The sequence below is a fragment of the Triticum urartu genome, chromosome 6 (assembly GCF_003073215.2).
Source record: "Triticum urartu cultivar G1812 chromosome 6, Tu2.1, whole genome shotgun sequence".
Lineage (NCBI taxonomy): Eukaryota > Viridiplantae > Streptophyta > Magnoliopsida > Poales > Poaceae > Triticum > Triticum urartu.
In genome coordinates, this window is record NC_053027.1 from 462411074 (window position 1) to 462430558 (window position 19485).

The 19485-nt window shown below is 48.9% G+C and overlaps 2 protein-coding genes across 2 annotated transcripts; both read left to right on the plus strand.

Moving 5' to 3' along the window:
• Window positions 1-8467: 8467 nt before the first annotated feature.
• LOC125514216 lies at window positions 8468-14807 on the plus strand. Its single transcript, XM_048679505.1, has 2 exons — window positions 8468-8797; window positions 9273-14807. Exon 2 carries the CDS (start codon window positions 10339-10341, stop codon window positions 11620-11622), a length of 1284 nt encoding a protein of 427 aa, XP_048535462.1. The 5' UTR covers window positions 8468-8797; window positions 9273-10338; the 3' UTR covers window positions 11623-14807.
• On the plus strand, window positions 12488-18083 carry LOC125514215 (protein NRT1/ PTR FAMILY 8.3-like). Its single transcript, XM_048679504.1, has 2 exons — window positions 12488-16157; window positions 16251-18083. The coding sequence occupies exons 1-2, from the start codon at window positions 16019-16021 to the stop codon at window positions 17840-17842; spliced, it is 1731 nt and encodes a 576-aa protein (XP_048535461.1). The 5' UTR covers window positions 12488-16018; the 3' UTR covers window positions 17843-18083.
• The last annotated feature ends 1402 nt before the right edge of the window (window positions 18084-19485 follow it).

The following is a 19485-nucleotide window of genomic DNA, read 5'->3' on the forward strand; positions in this document are numbered from 1 at the left end:
ATCATGTTAGCAATTGCCGCATTTTATGATTATGAAATTTGGCAAATGGATGTCAAAACTGCATTCCTTAATGGATATCTTAAAGAAGAGTTGTATATGATGCAACCAGAAGGTTTTGTCGATCCAAAAGGTGTTAACAAAGTGTGCAATCTCCAGCAATCCATTTATGGACTGGTGCAAGCCTCTCAGAGTTGGAATATACGCTTTGATAGTGTGATCAAAGCATATGGTTTGATACAAACTTTGGAAGAAGCCTGTATTTACAAGAAAGTGAGTGGGAGCTCTATAGCATTTCTGATATTATATGTAGATGACATATTGTTGATCGGAAATGATACTGAATTTCTGAATAGCATAAAAGGATACTTGAATAAGAATTTTTCAATGAAAGACCTCGGTGAAGCTGCTTATATATTGGGCATCAAGATCTCTAGAGGTAGATCAAGACGCTTAATTGGACTTTCACAAAGAACATACCTTGATAAAGTTTTGAAGAAGTTCAAAATGGATCAGGCAAAGAAAGGGTTCTTGCTTGTGTTACAAGGTGTGAAGTTGAGTCAGACTCAATGCCCGACCACTGCAGAAGATAGAGAGAAAATGAAAGTCATTCCCTATGCTTCAGTCGTAGGTTCTATCATGTATGCAATGCTGTGTACCAGACCTGATGTGTGCCTTGCTATTAGTTTAGCAGGGAGGTACCAAAGTAATCCAGGAGTGGATCACTGGACAGCGGTCAAGAACATCCTGAAATACCTGAAAAGTGTTGGGGAACGCAGTAATTTCAAAAAAATTCCTACGCACATGCAAGATCATGGTGATGCATAGCAACGAGAGGGAAGAGTGTTGTCCATGTTGTTGGGGAACGCAGTAATTTCAAAAAAATTCCTACGCACACGCAAGATCATGGTGATGCATAGCAACGAGAGGGAAGAGTGTTGTCTACGTACCCTCGTAGACCGTAAGCGTAAGAGTTATGACAACGCGGTTGATGTAGTCGTACGTCTTCACGATCGACCGATCCTAGCACCGAAGGTACGACACCTCCGCGATCTGCACACGTTCGGCTCGGTGACGTCCCACGAACTCACGATCCAGTAGAGTGTCGAGGGAGATCTTCGTCAACACGACGGTGTGATGACGGTGATGATGATGCTACCGGAACAGGGCTTCGCTTAAGCACCGCTACGATATGACCGAGGTGGATTATGGTGGAGGGGGCACCGGACACGGCTAGAAACAATCAATTTGTGTGTTCTAGGGTGCCCCCTGCCCCTGTATATAAAGGAGCAAGGGGGAGGCCGGACGGCCCTAGGGGCGCGCCAGGAGAGGAGTCCTCCTCCTAGTAGGAGTAGGACTCCCCTTTCCTACTCCTACTTGGAGGGGGAAAGGAAGGAGGAGAGTGAGAAGGAAAGGGGGGTGCCCCCCCTCCTAGTCCAATTCGGACCAAAGGGAGAGGGGGCGTGCGGCCTGCCCTGGCCGGCCCTCTCTCTCTCCACTAAGGCCCATGTGGCCCATTGGTTCTCCAGGGGGGTCCGGTAACCCTCTGGTACTCCGATTTTCTCCGAAATCACCCGGAACACTTTCAGTGTCCAAATATACCCGTCCAATATATTAATCTTTATGCCTCGACCATTTCGAGACTCCTCGTCATGTCCGTGATCACATCCGGGACTCTGAACTACCTTCGGTACATCAAAACACATAAACTCATAATACCGATCGTCACCGAACGTTAAGCGTGCGGACCCTACGGGTTCGAGAACTATGTAGACATGACCGAGACACGTCTCCGGTCAATAACCAATAGAGGAACCTGGATGTTCATATTGGCTCCCACATATTCTACAAAGATCTTTATCGGTCAAACACATAACGATATATGTTGTTCCCTTTGTCATCAGTATGTTGCTTGCCCGAGATTCGATCATCGGTATCTCAATACCTAGTTCAATCTCGTTACCGGCAAGTCTATTTACTCATTCCGTAATGCTACATCCCGTAACTAACTCATTACCTGCATTTCTTGCAAGGCTTATAGTGATGTACATTACCGAGAGGGCCCAGAGATACCTCTCCGACAATCGGAGTGACAAATCCTAATCTCGATCTATGCCAACTCAACAAACACCATCGGAGACACCTGTAGAGCACCTTTATAATCACCCAGTTACGTTGTGACGTTTGGTGGCACACAAAGTGTTCCTCTGGTATTCGGGAGTTGCATGATCTCATAGTCATAGGAACATGTATAATTTATGGAGAAAGCAATAGCAATAAACTAAACGGTCATCGTGCTAAGCTAACGGATGGGTCAAGTCAATTACATCATTCTCTAATGATGTGATCCCATTAATCAAACGACAACTCATGTCTATGGTTAGGAAACATAACCATCATTGATTCAACGAGCTAGTCAAGTAGAGGCAAACTAGTGACATTCTGTTTGTCTATGTATTCACACATGTAAAAAGTTTTCGGTTAATGCAATTCTAGCATGAATAATAAACATTTATCATGATATAAGGAAATATAAATAACAACTTTATTATTGCCTCTAGGGCATATTTCCTTCAGTCTCCCACTTGCACTAGAGTCAATAATCTAGATTACATTGTAATGATTCTAACACCCATGGAGTCTTGGTGCTGATCATGTTTTGCTCATGAGAGAGGCTTAGTCAACGGGTCTGCAACATTCAGATCCATATGTATCTTGCAAATCTCTATGTCTCCCTCCTTGACTTGATCATGGATGGAATTGAAGTGTCTCTTGATGCTTGGTTCTCTTGTGAAATCTGGATTCCTTTGCCAAGGCAATTGCACCAGTCCATAAATGGATCGCTAGAGCTTGCACACTTTGTTAGCGCCTTTTGGATCGACAAAACCTTCTAGTTGCATCATATATAACTCTTCTTTAAGATATCCATTAAGAAATGCAGTTTTGACATCCATTTGCCAAATTTCATAATCATAAAATGCAGCAATTGCTAACATGATTCTGACGGACTTAGGCATCGCTACGGGTGAGAAGGTCCCATCGTAGTCAACTCCTTGAACTTGTCGAAAACCTTTCGCAACAAGTCGAGCTTTGTAGACAGTAACATTACCGTCAACGTCAGTCTTCTTCTTGAAGATCCATTTATTCTCTATGGCCTGCCGATCATCGGGCAAGTCAACCAAAGTCCATACTTTGTTCTCATACATGGATCCCATCTCAGATTTCATGGCCTCAAGCCATTTTGTGGAATTTGGGCTCATTATCGCTTCCTCATAGTTCGTAGGTTCGCCATGGTCAAGTAACATGACTTCCAGAATAGGATTACTGTACCACTCTGGTGCGGATCTTATTCTGGTTGACCTACGAGGTTCCATAGTAACTTGATCAGAAGTTGCATGATCATCATCATTAGCTTCCTCACTTACTGGCAAGTCTCTTTACTCGTTCCGTAATGCATCATCCCACAACTAACTCATTAGTCACATTGCTTGCAAGTCTCATAGTGATGTGCATTACCGAGAGGGCCCAGAGATACCTCTCCGATACACGGAGTGACAAATCCTAATCTCGATCTATGCCAACTCAACAAACACCATCGTAGACACCTGTAGAGCATCTTTATAATCATCCAGTTACGTTGTGACGTTTGATAGCACACAAGGTGCTCCTCTGGTATTCGGAAGTTGCATAATCTCATAGTCACAGGAACATGTATAAGTCATGAAGAAAACAATAGCAATAAAACTAAACGTTCATTATGCTAAGCTAATGGATGGGTCTTGTCCATCACATCATTCTCTAATGATGTGATCCCGTTTATCAAATGACAACACATGTCTATGGTTAGGAAACTTAACCATTTTTTATTAACAAGCTAGTCTAGTAGAGGCTTACTAGGGACACTGTGTTTTGTCTATGTATCCACACATGTATCAAGTTTCTGATTAATACAATTCTAGCATGAATAATAAATATTTATCATGATATAAGAAAATATAAAATAACAACTTTATTGTTGCCTCTAGGGCATATTTCCTTCACGTGCGCCGCGGCGTCGTCGGGCCCGAGGACTTCGTCACCGATGTCGGCACCGTCGCGGCTACCATTGCCGAACGCAGCTTGCGCGAGGAGGCGAAGCACCGGCGCCACCACAAGGAGCTCGACGACCTCGTGTTCCAGCAGGCGGTCATGGCGAACCTTGCCGCCAAGGAGAAGGACGACGAGCGGCGGCGCATCCGCGAGGAGCAGAAAGCGAAGTACATCGGTCTCGGCAGCTTCGACGAGGAGGATTGAGATCCTCCACCGCGTCGTCCATGGCCGCGAGCTCGCCGCCGTTAGATCCCCCCCCCCCTCTAGTACTAGTAGTGAATGTAGTATGTAGTATGAACTAGTGTTTGTAATTAATTAGTGTTTGATCATGTAGTATATGTAGTATGTGATAAACTACTACGGTTGCAATTTCTCCCACGAAACTTTTTTCAAATTATGCAGTTCCATATACGGTTTCTGTTCGGCTACGCACGTTTTCGACCCGCAAACGAGATCCGCGTTGAACTGCAAACACGTTTTGCGGGTCGGGAATTTGCGGAGTCTGCTAGAGATGCTCTTAGAATTGGTTAAATATCAGTCGACTGAGACCTAATCACACCCTTTTGCTTTCTTTCAAAAGCCGCAGTACAATCAATGGATTGGCGCGGAAATATTTTTTGGAAAAAATAATTATGTCCATTCATTTCCTCAGTCTGTTTTTAAATTAAATGAATCTCTTAATAGTCAACATTATAACATACAGAAGGAAAAGAAACAACTTTATACAACACAAATGATAAGGGTTGAACGTTAGGAATTTTGATGTTCAGACCGAACGTGCCAGCAGCCGTTGGATGATAAGCACAAATCTTAACACACCCATCAACAGACACGTCGGCGATTGAAAGTGTTCGCTCGATCTCACGCCTGGCCCGAACGAAAAAAGAAGCCCCCCGCTGCCCTCACTCCTTCTATCTTATCAATTTCCTCTCGTTCCCTCTCTTCTATCCCATTCCAGATCGCGACAGTCAAAACCCCGCGTGTTGTGCTACAACAACGGATCCAGAGCAGAGTCATGCGAGCTCCTAGCCAGACACCAAGAATCAGGCCTCCGCCGTGCTCCAGGGTTGTCTCTCTCCGTCAACCGGCTCGAGGTGTCGTCGCGGGCCGAGGCAAGCGCCGCCTGCTCGCCTGCGGCCGATGCAACATATCTTTTTGCTATGGTGTCAACCTTTTGTTGTGCCTTTGCCATGTATATTCGAGGAAAATTGCCATGGTTACTTTGAGATCCTTTTTTGCCATGCCATATTGAAATTGTTTTACCCATGCCAACTGCATTCGCCATGGCTTTTTCAATTCATCATGCCCCATACAACAATTCAGGCTTCATGCTTTTTTGCTAGCTAGTTCTGTTTTCGACATCATTTTCCAGTTTACCATGGCAATTTCAATTTGACTATCATGGCAAATTAAATTCATAGAACATGGCAAATTCTATCATATTTTTTTACGTGCCATGGCAATATTATTCCATGTGCCACGGGAATTTGGCTATCATTTTTCCATGGCAATTTTTTGATCATTTGTTTGTGTTATTTCATATACATGACGATTTTATTACGCAAAAGATGGCAATTTTTGTAAAACTACCATGGCAAAATTCAGCGTGAATTTTTCATCGCAATTTTTTATCAATCTTTTATTACTTCACATTCTTCGCAAATTTCTTTCATGGCAAATTTGATAAAAAAAAACACGACAATTTTTTATATGCATTTTCCATGGCAATTTTTGATCATTTTTTTGTGTTATTTCACATATACTACAATTTTATTATGCAAAATATGGCGATTTTGGTAAAAAAAAACATCATGGCAAAATTGAACATGCATTTTCATGGCAATTTTGTATCATTTTTTGTATTATTTCACATTCTTGGCAAATTTTCTTCATAAAGCATGGAAACTTTGATAAAAATATCATGGCAATTTTTTAATATGCATTCTTGGCATGGCAATTTTGAATCATTTGTATGTGTTATTTTCACATACATGTCAATTTTATTACGCAAAAGATGACAATTTTGGTAAAAATACCATGGAAAAATTGAACTTGCATTTTCCATGGAAATTTATTATTTCACATTAATGGCAAATTTCTTTTATAAATCATGGCAAATTAGGTAAAAAATAGCACGGAAAAATTGAATATGCATTTGCCATGGCAAATTTTTGATCATTTTTGTGTGCTATTTGACATACACGGTAATTTTTATTATGCAAAATATGGCATTTTCGGTAAAAAGAAATACCATGGCAAATTGAACATGCATTTGCCATCGCAATTTTTTTTTATCATTTTTTGTATTATTTCACATTCATGGCAAGTTTATTTTTATAAAGCATGGTAAATTTGATAAAAATACCATGGCAAATTTGAACATGCATTTGTCATGGAATTTTTTTTATCAATTTTCTGTGCTATTTCACAAACATGACAGATTTCTTATATAAAAGCATGACAAATTTTCCTTAAAATACCATGGCAAAATGTATTATACATCTGCCACGGCAACTTTGGTCGTAACTACTCTTATTTGACATAAATGCCAAATTCTTTATATGGAGCATCGAAATTTTAATTGAAATATCATGGCAAATTTTTATATACATCTGCCACGTCAATTTTGTAATTAAAATAACAAAAGGCAAAAAATGATATACATTGCCACAATAATCTGTTCAAATGTTTTTCCGATGGGAAATTGTTTTGTATATGTATCATGGTAAGTTTTACACTAATTTTTTTGTCATGGCAAATTTTCATTTATCATCACCTCAAAATTAGGGCTTCATTAGTCTCAGCCAAATCTGGGTTTTTTAGTCACGGATTAAATTGGGCCTTATTTTTTCTTTTTCTTAGTCACAACAAAAGGCCTATACGAGTGGCGTTCGGTCCAAGAACTTCTCGTGCCAGGCGAACTCATTCGGTCGATGCCCTCCCAGACCACACGTCCGGCCAATACAAAGGTGCCAATGAAACGGCTACGCACTCGCCAATTGCAAAAGGCACACATCAAGAAAAAGGGTTTCCTGGTTACAAGCAAACACCAAAACAAGCAAACGTAGCTCCCCTAAAAGGCAGTAACAAAACAAAAAAATGTAGAAAGATTGCACCAACGCCAAGTTCATTCAAAGTCGAGTCAGTGCTAGGAGGAGAAAAAACAACATTTGGCAATGATTTAGCTATACTTGAGTTGACTAAAAAACAAAATTTTTGCTAAAGCACATCTGAATATGCTATAAGATTGCACATATAAGTCATATGTAATTGATCTTAGATGAAGGTCGTGTAGATATTATTTTTCTTGTTATGCTTGACTGAGTCATTTATATGTGCCTTAGACAAACCAAAAAAATAATTAGGATTAGTCAATTCTCTTAGCACACGCGCGTAGAGTACCGCATGCATGCAACATGCAACTAGTCTGTGAAGGACGGGTGACGCGACCACGAGAGCATATTATAAAAATACGTAATTTCTTGGCAAATTGTATGCAAATTTTGTCATTATTTGTTTTAGTTTTTCATTTTCTTTGTTCTTAAAGAGTTTTCATTCTTCATCACATAACTTCGTATTTTAATTTTATTTTCTTTCTTATTTAAGGGTAATATGAATGCCAACAATTTATTACTTTTTAGTGAACTTTTTTTTGCGAAAATACCACTATTATGTGTAAAATCCATGTAAATTTGATGTGCTTATTCTCGCATATTATAAAGAGACGCAAATTATGTGTAATTTTTTTTACAAATTTTGTCATTATTTATTACGGCGGCCACGGCCATGACGGCGGGGGCAGGCACTCCCTTTGAGGTGTGGAAGCGGCGAGCTAGGGAGGGGGTCCGCTGCTATGCGCGTGGTGAGCATGTAAATTTGGGTGCGAGGGAAGAAAACAACACAGGGGGAGAACCAAATCCGACGGGCACATACGAATAAATGGGGTGGATGGGCGGCGGCCATCCAAATTTGGGTCGGCCGACGGCCTCTAATAGTCGCTATTTAAAAAAGGAATTTGAACAAAAAGCCCAGTGCTAATGTAACGTGCCAACCCGGGGTGCAATTGCGTTATTTATTTTACGACCGTGCCCTCATAAGGGATCTTTTCACTGCATCTGTTTTGATCCGTGTGCACTTATCGGTGTTGGGTCACGGATGGGCTCGGAGGCCATCTTTACGTCCGTGTGCACCTTTTAGTGCTGGATCACGAGTTGGGCTCAGTGGCCTCTTTTATTTATGCTCTTTGACATCTTTCGCAGTTAACAGCCGTGCATTATTCCCATGTTGGTGATGCAACAGGTAAAGTCCATCCAATAAACTGGTCACATCCTAATTAAACTTCCCGTACGGTACTAATCTGCGCAGCGATGGATTTTACGTCCCGCACCGGCCACCCTGAAAAACTCGGTTGAGGCCCAACTGGGCCCGTTCCCCTGGCCCGTGACTATCCCGTCCTCCTCTGCTCTCTTCCCCGAACGCACCCGCAGCACGCCGCCGTGAACCACCGCGCTCACCGCCGTCGCCTCGCCTCCGGAAGTTGTCTAAAAGCTCCGCCGAGCCATGCTGCATCTCCTCGCCGATGAACACGAGCCCGGGAGCATCACAGCGAGCCTTTGAGCTCGTCACCGCCGCCTCTGTTCGCCGATCGCCGGCGTCGATTCGCCACCGTCAACGCTCCCCCGAGCTCGCCGACGACTCCATCGGATGCGCCGTGAGCCCCTCCTCGTTTTCCTCCTGTTCCCCTTCTCGCGCTCGTGCCCTAGCTAGCTATTCCGCCATGGCCGAGATCTCGCTGCCGCCGCGGCTTAGCTCGCCATTGCTAGTCATCCCTGCTGATCAAACCGAGTGCGAAGCCGAGCTCTTGAAGCGCCCAGGAGGCCTATGAGCCCCTTAGCCAGCCTTCTAGCGCTTCGTAGCACTCTCCATGGTACTCCGCGGCGTGGGATGGTCGCCGGCCGGCTGACGCGTCCCTGTTTAATTAGTCGCTAATGACTCCGTTAACTAGCCACTGAGGCGCTGACTAGTGGGACCCCCAGTTAATTACGTCGGTTAAACTCTCTGTTTAGGGTTAGTTTCATTCCCGTCTGCAGATCAATTCTCTCGTTAGCCTTGACTGCTTCAAGGAAGCTACAAACTCAAAAGAAAATTTCCTTTTACTTATAACTGAGTTGCTGATGGCCGCGCAGAATCTGGAAGCTCAGTTGTGATTGTGATGGAAGGGGGCAAGAAACTGTCAATAAACATGAGGCGTCCAAGCTTTGTTGTTCTTACCTACTTTTGTGATCGTCCTCACGATTAACTTGACGCGAATGGGGGCATAGGTGTACCTTTTATGTCAGGCCCAGTACCACTCCTTGTCCTCCCAGCGTCAAGTATACGGCCTCGGGCGTGGGCCGGCCCGCAAGACGGAGGAAGCCCAACCCGCGGAACCAAGGCCCAGAGTGGGTGTGACCGAGCGGAGGCACCAACTACTTAAAGGCACACGTGCAGAAGGCCAAACCATCCAGTGGATCACGGCACCCGGCGGCGGCGGCTTCCTGTTCCTCTCCCGATCCCCTTGTGTACCACTTCTTGTAATCACTATCAGATACTCGAATTCGTGAGCAAGTGCAATAGATCGTGTGATATACTACCTGGGTGCTAACATATGGTATTCAGAGCCTTGGATTTGGGGCTGGCGCACCTCATCGAGACACGGCGGCAAAAATCGATCAGAGATCGAATCAGCGCCATGGATCCCTCCTTCAAGGAATATTTCAACAAGCTGACTTCCTCGCTGGACGGAATCCACGCGGATATCTGTTGACGGCGGCCAAATTGAAGGATCTGGTCGCCTGGCGCCCGGAGCTGGAACGGCGCGTCGACCGGCTCTCCACCGCAGTCGCTGAACTCCAACAGGGGTGACCCGCGGCAGAGGAGGAGCAGGCGCCCGCGCCCAAGGCCGCTCCGACACTCGTTCCCCTGCGCGACCCGACGGACAACAACAAGGGTCCGGAGGGCGGCGTCGCATCAGGGCCGATCGGCCACGACATCGACATCCTACCGCGGGGTCTGGCACCGACGTTCGCGTCGGTGTCCACCCCGGCAAACGGTCAGTTCGCTCCCCTGTCTCCCGCACCTCTGCCCTCTCCTTATGCACATGCAAGCCAGTTGCTCGCGGGGATCGGCGAGACGCACCCATCCATTGTGTTTCCCCAATTTTTTAGCGAGAACCCACGTCTCTGGAAGACGTTGTGCGAGCAGTACTTTCACATGTTCGCGATTCAGGAGAAATTCTGGGTTCCCATGGCCACGCTCAACTTCTCGGGCACGGCCGCAGTGTGGCTGCAGTCGATTCAGAAGAAACTCTCTGAATTCGACTGGGAATCGTTCTCTTCCTTGTTGTGCACCCGTTTTGGCCGAGATCGCCATCAACTCCTCAGCCGCCAATTTTACACGCTTGCACAAACAACAACTGTGGCAGATTACATCGAACGATTTGAGCAAATTATCAGTCATTTGTCTGCTTACTCAGACTCAATTCATCCTTATTATTACCTCACTCGTTTTGTGGAGGGACTTCGGGCGGACATACTAGCGATTGTGCTGGTGCAACGACCGCCTGATCTGGACACGGCGTGTGCACTAGCACTACTGCAAGAGGAAGTGGCAAACGGCGGCACCTGGGAGCGGCCTCGTCAACCCACCACGGCTCGGGCGGCGGACCTGGCGACGCGGGCGCACGTGGGCATGCCCATGCCGCTCCCGCCCCCTCCTCCACAAGGGCGGCCTCCTACGACACCGGCTACGTCCGAGCGCAGGACCAACGACACCAACCGCAGCGACAACTCCAAGATCAAGGCATTGCGCGAGTACCGGCGAGCACGTGGCCTTTCTTTCAAGTGTGGCGAGCGATGGGGACAGGACCACACTTGCCCCACGAGCGTGCAGCTTCATGTCGTCGAAGAGCTGCTGGAGCTCTTGGGCATGGAAGGGAGCGAGGAGCTTCCAAACGCCCCAACCGAGACGGTGATGGCAATTTCACGGCAAGCTCTCACGGGTGGCACTCCTCCAAAAGCCGTTAAACTCCAAGCGTGGCTCCAAGGCCGCGCTATTCTCCTCTTGGTGGATTTCGGCAGTTCAATCTCCTTCATTGACGCGCAATTGGCTGCCTCGCTGTCAGGAGTTGTACAGCTCAACCGTCCTTGTCGAGTCAAGGTGGCTGATGGGGGGGGGGGGGGGGTGGGGGGGGAGCTCTGCTGTGTGTCTCACATACCCAAGTGTTGCTGGTCCATTCAGGAGCAGGAGTTCAGCACGGACATGAAAATCCTTCCGTTGGGGGTTTATGATGCCATTTTGGGCATGGACTGGCTCGAAGAGCACAACCCCATGAATGTGGATTGGCGCGACAAGCAGCTCTGGATCACCACTCCGACAGGGACAATGCACCTTCAGGGCCAGATTGAGGGGGTTACGAGCTGCACGGAGATCAACAGTCTGCAACTGCAATGCATGCAACGTCAGGGAGAGGTGGCACATGTCGTGCAGCTGTACTAGGTTTACGAGTCGGATGAGATCTTCACCCCAACCCCAGGCAACATCCAGGCGGTGATTGATCAATTCAAGGACATCTTTGAGGAACCCAAAGGTTTACCGCCAAGGTGTGCGTGCGATCACTTCATTCCACTCATGCCAGGAGCGCAACCGGTGAATCTGAGGCCTTACCGTTACAAACCAGAGCACAAGTCAGAGATTGAGAAGCAAGTTAAAGGGCTGTTGGATCAAGGCGTCATTCAGAAGAGTCAAAGTCCCTTCTCGTCACCGGTGATTCTGGTCAAGAAGAAGGATGGAACACGGCGACTTTGCATCGATTACCGCCACTTGAACGCTATGACAGTGGTGGGCAAGTACCCGGTGCCGGTGATCGAGGAGCTATTGGACGAGCTGCATGGTGCTCGATGGTTCTCAAAACTGGATTTACGTGCAGACTACCACCAGATTCGCCTGGCAGAGGGGGAGGAGTACAAGACGGCCTTTCAAACCCATACAGGTCATTTCGAGTTCTTGGTGGTCTCGTTCGGGTTGGCTGGAGCTCCGGGCACCTTTAATGGGGGTATGACAGAAACCTTACACCCTCTTATCAGAGAGTGTGTGCTGGCGTTTTTCGATGACATCCTTGTCTTCAGCAAGACCCTACAAGATCATGTTCAGCATCTGCAGCAGGTGTTCAGTCTGCTCCGGCGTGACCAATGGAAAGTGAAGATGAGCAAATGTGCCTTTGGTCAGCAGCGCATATCGTACCTGGGGCACGTCATCAGCGCGGAGGGGGTTGCCACAGATCCTACCAAGATCCAGGCTGTTCGTGACTGGCCAACGCCAACAAATGTCAAGGAAGTCCGTCAGTTCTTGGGTTTGGCTGGTTACTACCGGTGATTCATGCGACAGTTTGGGGTGCTAGCTAGACCTTTGTTCAATCTATTGAAGAAAGGCTCTCCGTTTGTCTGGACGGATAACACTGAGCAGAGCTTTCAGGTGCTCAAGCAGGGTTTAATCTCGGCTCCGGTGCTCGCACTACCTAATTTCCAGAAGCCATTCACTATCGAGACGGATGCTTGTGACGTGGGCATCGGGGCAATTTTACAGCAAGAGAGACACCCAATTGCTTTCATGAGCAAATCGCTTTGTCAGAAATACCGCGGACTGTCCACATATGAGAAGGAGTACCTCGCAATCATCGCGGCAGTAGATCAGTGGCGTCCTTATTTGCAGTCGGCAGAATTTGTGATCAAGACTGATCAACGCAGCTTGGTGCACTTACAAGAACAACGGCTAGTCACCCCATGGCAGCAGCGAGCCTTTACTAAACTCCTCGGGTTGCAGTACCGCATCGTCTACAACAAAGGATCGGAGAACGGGGCAGCTGATGCTCTTTCTCGGCTGCCCAAAACAGAAACATTGTTTGGGATCTCCACTTGTCAGCCAGCATGGATGGAGGACGTGCTCGCAAGCTACAACTACAATCCGCACACTCAGAAGCTGTTGGAACAGCTGGCAATCAGACCTGACCCCAAGAAGCGCTTCACCCTGGCACAGGGCATCATCCGTTTCAGAGAACGCATATGGCTGAGAGGCAGCACCGAGCTACAGCAGAAAATTATGGCAGCTTTCCATGACAGCCCCATCGGAGGACACTCTGGATTCCCGGTGACTTACAAGGCTATCTGCAGGTTATTTGCTTGGCCCAAGATGAAGACCCACATTGAGCAGTATGTCAAGTGTTGCCAGATATGCCAACAAGCCAAAACAGAGAGAGTGGCATCACCAGGTCTGCTGCAACCTCTTCCTGTTCCACAGGCTTCATGGGATATGACAACAATGGATTTCATCAATGGATTGCCACAATCAGGTCAGCACAACTGCATCTGGGTTTTGGTCGACCGGATGACCAAGTTCGCTCATTTTCTGCCTCTTACCCACCCATACACCACTTCTCGAGTGGCTCAACTGTTCATGTAGCGCATCTATCCAATTCATGGGTTTCCTTAGGCCATTGTCTCTGATCGGGATCCGGTTTTCATGAGTCACTTCTGGCAAGAACTCTTTCGTTACGCCGGCACTGAACTTCGTTTGAGCACTGCCAACCACCCTCAAACATACGGGCAGTCAGAGCTAGTGAACCAATGCCTCGAAACCTTTCTCCGTTGCTTCAATCACGCTTGTCCCAAGCGATGGAGTCATTGGCTTCCTCTTGCTCAATTCTGGTACAATTCTTCACCCCATTCTTCCATTGGCATGACTCCCTTTAAGGCCATGTTTGGGCATGAACCCTGACATTGGGGAATTACTACAACTACAGTGTGCTCGGTACCGTCACTTCAGTCCTGGTTGGACGAACGCGCTGTCATTCAGGACCTGCTGCAACAGCACTTGCAGCGTGCTCGGCTCCGCATGAAGCAACAGACTAACCGTAAGCGTTCTGAGCGCAGATTGGAAGTGGGGGACATGGTGTTTCTGAAACTACAACCTTATGTCCAGACGTCAGTGGCAAAACGGGCTAATCACAAGCTTTCGTTCCGGTTCTACGGTCGTTTTCCTGTCATCAGCAAGATCAACGAGGTGGCGTATAAGCTGGAACTGCCCCCGCAAGCCACGATCCACCCGGTCTTTCATGTTTCCATGCTGCGTCGCGCGGTGCTCCCAGGTACGCCGGTCGAACCAGTACTTCCTGTACTCTCTGATGTACCAGCGGTACCTCGAGCCATCCTCGACACTCGCTAGAAGCGCAAGCAAGGAGCCATGGTGGAACAGGTTCTGGTGCGCTAGTCGGATCAAACCAAGATCGACGACACCTGGGAAGACAAGAAAGAGCTGCAAGCTCGTTTTCCAGCGGCTGAGGCTTGGGGTCAAGCCTCTTCTCAAGAAGGAGGGGATGTCAGGCCCAGTACCACTCCTTGTCCTCCCATCGTCAAGTATACGGCCTCGGCGTGGGCTGGCCCGCAAGACGAAGGAAGCCCAACCCGCGGAACCAAGGCCCAGAGTGGGTGTGACCGAGTGGAGGCACCAACTACTTAAAGGCACACGCGCAGAAGGCCAAACCATCCAGTGGATCACGGCACCCGGCGGCGGCGGCTTCCTGTTCCTCTCCCGACCCCCTTGTGTACCACTCCTTGTAATCGCTATCAGATACTCGAATTCGTGAGCAAGTGCAATAGATCGTGTGATATACTACCTGGGTGCTAACATTTTATAAGGGCGTTGAAACTGTTGGATGAATTACAAATTCCATGGCCATCTTTAGAAATGACGCGTAAGCGTCTAGTAATCCCAACTATGCAACCATGCGTGCTAGCCTCAGATGGCAGTGCTTGTTTAGTTTTGTACTTGTACAATGGTAGATGCAGAGATGAAGTCAAATCATCAGATTCAGAAGAGGTAAGAAGAACAAACTCTGATGAGCAGGCTCACCATCAGATCCAACAGATTCAGAATGAATACTACACGTTATATGCGAGGAACATTGCACTTGGCACGATATGATAAAAGGGAGAATAAGAAATCTTTTTGAGGAAAAGCAGCAGCCTTGGTTTCTTTTCCAATTAATTCAGAGAAGAGTAAGAACTACACTAGAGACTAAACTGAGTCAGCTTCTTTTGAACCCCCTCGTGGTTTTGTGGAGAATGCTTGAGTGAAGAAGAGGTAACTCAGTTGAGCAGATATGACTTGAGAGCTGGGATCGCTGTTCAGCAACGACTGTGCACGGACAATGAGGCAAGAACTGTTCAAATTGACTGACATTGTTTGTTTACTTACCACTGTAGTATCAATATGGATAAGGAAAAGTCGTGTATAGTATCCAATTGCAGCCTGCTAGATAAGGAAAGAACACCTTTGAAACTGAAGCCTCTGCTCCTCTTGGCACCTACCGCACCAAGTTGATACTACAGTGGACAACGCCAAGTTGGCTGAGCAGTTCAGAAAGAACAACTTTGACGATGACATGAACTCTTTTCCAACGCAAGTTGGCTGGGCAGTTCAGTCTCCTTTCCGGCGCCAAGCAAAGCAAGCTACCACGTGTGTAGATAAATACAGTAATCTAATCTAGTAGGCGCAATGATCCGACATGGCATGCACTCTGGAGACCGGAGACCGGCGAATGAGTGGCTGCATGCACTCTGGCCACCTCCTGCTGCGTCGAAATTTCCGGCCTTGCAGAGTCGTGGACTAGTATGCATAGGCAGGCTGCGCACGCACGTGTTGGTGAGATTTGAATGTTAGCCAGCCAATGGATGGATCCCGTCCAAGTTGAACCTGCTATATAAACCTCCGCGGCAGCACAACACAGCAGCAGCAGCCAAAGCCTGTGGCGAGCAAAGAAAAAGTTCAGAGAGGATAGCTAGGTGATTCCTTCACAGACCACTTCCGCTTCCAACAAATCCATCACCTCGTCCGCGTCATGGACGTCTTGGAGAGAGGCGAACGCGCGCCGCTCCTGCAGAGTCACGGCCCAAAGGTTCAGGAGGATGATAGCCTGCAGGTGCCGCTCCTGAAGCACAAGAAGCGGGGCGGCAGCAAGGCACCAGCAGTTATTCTATGTAAGCAAAGCTCAATGTTCTTCTTATTGTCTTCTTATTGTAGCTCGAAGAGGCTGGTGGTTTAACTGAACTTTTCGCAATTGAATGGTGCAGTGTTCGAATGTCTAGAGAGCACGGCGTTCAATGGCATCTCCACCAACCTGGTGGTGTACCTGGAGACCGTCCTCCACGGCAGCAACCTCGCCAGCGCCTCCAACGTCGCCACCTGGTTTGGCACCAGCTACCTCACCCCCGTCTTCGGCGCCATCATCGCCGACTCCTTCTGGGGCAACTACAACACCATCCTCGTCTCCCTCGTCGTCTACCTTCTCGGCATGATGCTCGTCACCTTCTCCGCCTTCGTGCCCACCACCACGGCGGCGCTGTGCGCGGCGGGCGCGTCGTGCGCCGGCACCGCCGGCACGTGGGGGCTGAGCTCGCAGACCGTGGCTTTCGTGGGGCTGTACCTCGTGGCGATCGGGTGCGGCGGGGTGCGCTCGTCGCTGCTGCCGTTCGGAGCGGAGCAGTTCGACGACGACAGCGCGGCGGACCGGGAGGGCAAGGCGTCCTTCTTCAGCTGGTTCTACCTCTGCGTGAGCTTCGGCCCCATCATCTCCGGTGTGTTTCTCGTCTGGATCCAGCAGAACATCAGCTGGGGCCTCGGCTTCGGCATCGCCACCGCCTGCATCGCGCTCGCCTTCGCCGCCTTCGTGCTCGCCACGCCCATGTACAAGCGCCGCATGCCCGCAGGCACGCCGCTCAAGAGCCTCTGCCAGGTCGTGGCCGCCGCGTGCAAGAAAATCAGCATCAAGGTGCCCGCCGAAGCCGAACACCTCTACGAGGTCAGTGACAAGATCGACTCACCCCAGCCTAAGATCGCGCACACCAGCGACTTCAAGTTCCTCGACAAGGCGGCCATCGTCACGGAGTCGGACATGGAGGAGAGGCCGGAGGCGGCGACCTCGTGGAAGCTCTGCACCGTGACTCAGGTGGAGGAGCTCAAGATCCTTCTGCGGCTGCTGCCCGTCTGGATCACCAGCGTCATCGTGTCATCGGCCTACTCGCAGATGAACACCACGTTCGTGCAGCAGGGCAGTGCCATGGAAATGACCATCCTGTCGGTGCCGGTGCCCGCGGCGTCGCTGGTCTCGTTCGAGGTGATATGCGTCCTGACATGGGTGCTCCTCTACAACAAGGTGATCGTGCCAGCGTTGAGGAGCTTCTCCTCGAGCGGCGACGGCGAGCCGTCACAGCTGCAGCGGATGGGCGCGGGGAGGCTCCTCATGGCTCTCACCATGGCGGTGGCGGCGCTCGTGGAAATGAAGCGGCTCGACAGCGCGGCGCGTGGGGAGGAGATCAGCATCGCGTGGCAGCTGCCGCAGTACTTCTTCCTGGCTGGCGGAGAGGTGTTCTGCTACATCGCGCAGCTGGAGTTCTTCTTCGGCGAGGCGCCGGACACCATGAAAAGCATGTGCACGTCGCTCGCTCTGCTCACCATCGCGCTGGGGAGCTACATGAGCTCCTTCATCTATGCGATCGTGGAGGCCTTCACGGCGACGGGAGACAGCCCCGGGTGGATCTCCGACGACCTCAACAAGGGCCACCTCGACTACTTCTTCTGGGCCATGGCTGCAATGTGCACGCTCAACTTCGTCGTGTACAGCGGCATCGTCAAGAACTACAGGCTCAAGACGGTCATATCGTGATCGCTCGCGCAAGGATTCAAAGATTCCATTACATTCTATACATACATTACACAGGAAAGAGTAATTAGGAGTAGCCAGGTACCTTTTTTTAGAAACTTGTAGCCAGGTACCTTTTTTTAGAAACTTGTAGCCAGGTACATATATATACACAAGAAACACTAGGAAGAAAATGTAGGATATAGAATTTTGTTTTCAGTCTTGCTAAGTCTCAGTCGACTTCGTTAAGTCTCAGTTGATATTATATCCATAAGTTTTACATTGATCGGTGTAATATTTTTTCAATTTTTTTTCTCTCTTACATGCTATGTCACTTGAGTTAGAGCAACTCTAGCAGACCCCGCAAAATCGGCAAACCCACAAAATTCCAGCGAGTATATGGGCTCGGCCCAATTTTCTAGCTAGAATCGAGCCCGTATACTCGCCGGACCCATAATTTTTTTACCGCAAACCGCCCTCCCCCAACAGTATATCTACGGGTTCGCGGTGCATTTGCGGGTCGAAACTCTATCCCCCTGCCGCCGCGTCTCTCCGCAATTCCCCACTCCTCTTCTCATATTTCTCGCCGCCGGTGAGCCCCTTCCGCCTCCAGCTGCCATGTGGGGCCACATGTGGAGCTCCGGCCGCGGCTCTGGGAGCAGATCCGGCGGCGGTAGTGACCCCGAGCGCGAGCAGCGTGTCCGGTCAGACGGCGCGAGGAAGTTGACGAAGAGGGGCCTCTCGCCGCCGCCGAGCTTCCCCGTCCGCGAGATGGAGGAATACGACCGTCGGCACGGGCGTACGCCCTCCTCCGCCGCGAGGCCCTCTTTCGCCGCGAGCTCTTCCTCTTCCGACGTGAGCCTTCTCCCCGTGAAGAGGGAGTGGTCGAAGGAGGTCGAGGTCGTCGCCGCCAAGCAGGAGCCCGAGGAGATCGTGCGCCGCGCGTCGTCGGGCCCGAGGACTTCGTCGCCGATGTCGACGCCGTCGTGGCCACCATTGCCGAACGCAGCTTGCGCAAGGAGGCGGAGCGTCGGTGCCACCACGAGGAGCTCGATGACCTCGTGCTCCAGCAGGCGGTCGCAGCGAACCTGCCGCCAAGGAGAAGGACGACGAGTGGCAGCGCATCCGTGAGGAGCAGAAGGCGAAGTACATCGACCTCCGCAGCTCCGACGAGGAGGACTGAGCTCCTCCACTGCGTTGTCCATGGCCGCGAGCTCGCCGCCCTTAGATCCCCACCCCTCTAGTACTAGTAGTGAATACAGTATGTAGTATGAACTAGTGTTTGTAATGAATTGATCATGTAGTATATGTAGTATGTAATGAACTACTACGGTTGCAATTTCTCCCGCGATTTTTTTTTCAAATTATACAGTTCCATATACGGTTTCTGTTTGGCTGCGCACGTTTTCAACCCGCAAATGAGATCCGCGTCGAACTGCAAACGCGTTTTGCGGGTCGGGATTTTGCGGGGTCTGCTAGAGATGCTCTTAGAATTGGTTAAATCCCAGTCGACTAAGACCTAATCACACCAGTTTGCTTTGTTTCCAAAGCTGCAGTACAATCAATGGATTGGCGCGAAAACAATTTTTGGAAAAAAAAATTATGCCCATTCATTTCCTCCATCCGTTTTTAAATTAAATGAAGCTCTTAATAGTCAACATTATAAC

Excerpts from the sequence above, each read along its gene's own strand:
- LOC125514216 (XM_048679505.1), top strand. The coding sequence starts at position 10,339 with ATGTTCGCGATTCAGGAGAAATTCTGGGTTCCCATGGCCACGCTCAAC.
- LOC125514215 (XM_048679504.1), top strand. The coding sequence starts at position 16,019 with ATGGACGTCTTGGAGAGAGGCGAACGCGCGCCGCTCCTGCAGAGTCAC. Across the intron at positions 16,158-16,250 it reads GGCACCAGCAGTTATTCTAT|TGTTCGAATGTCTAGAGAGC; the intron begins GTAAGCAAAGCT and ends TGAATGGTGCAG.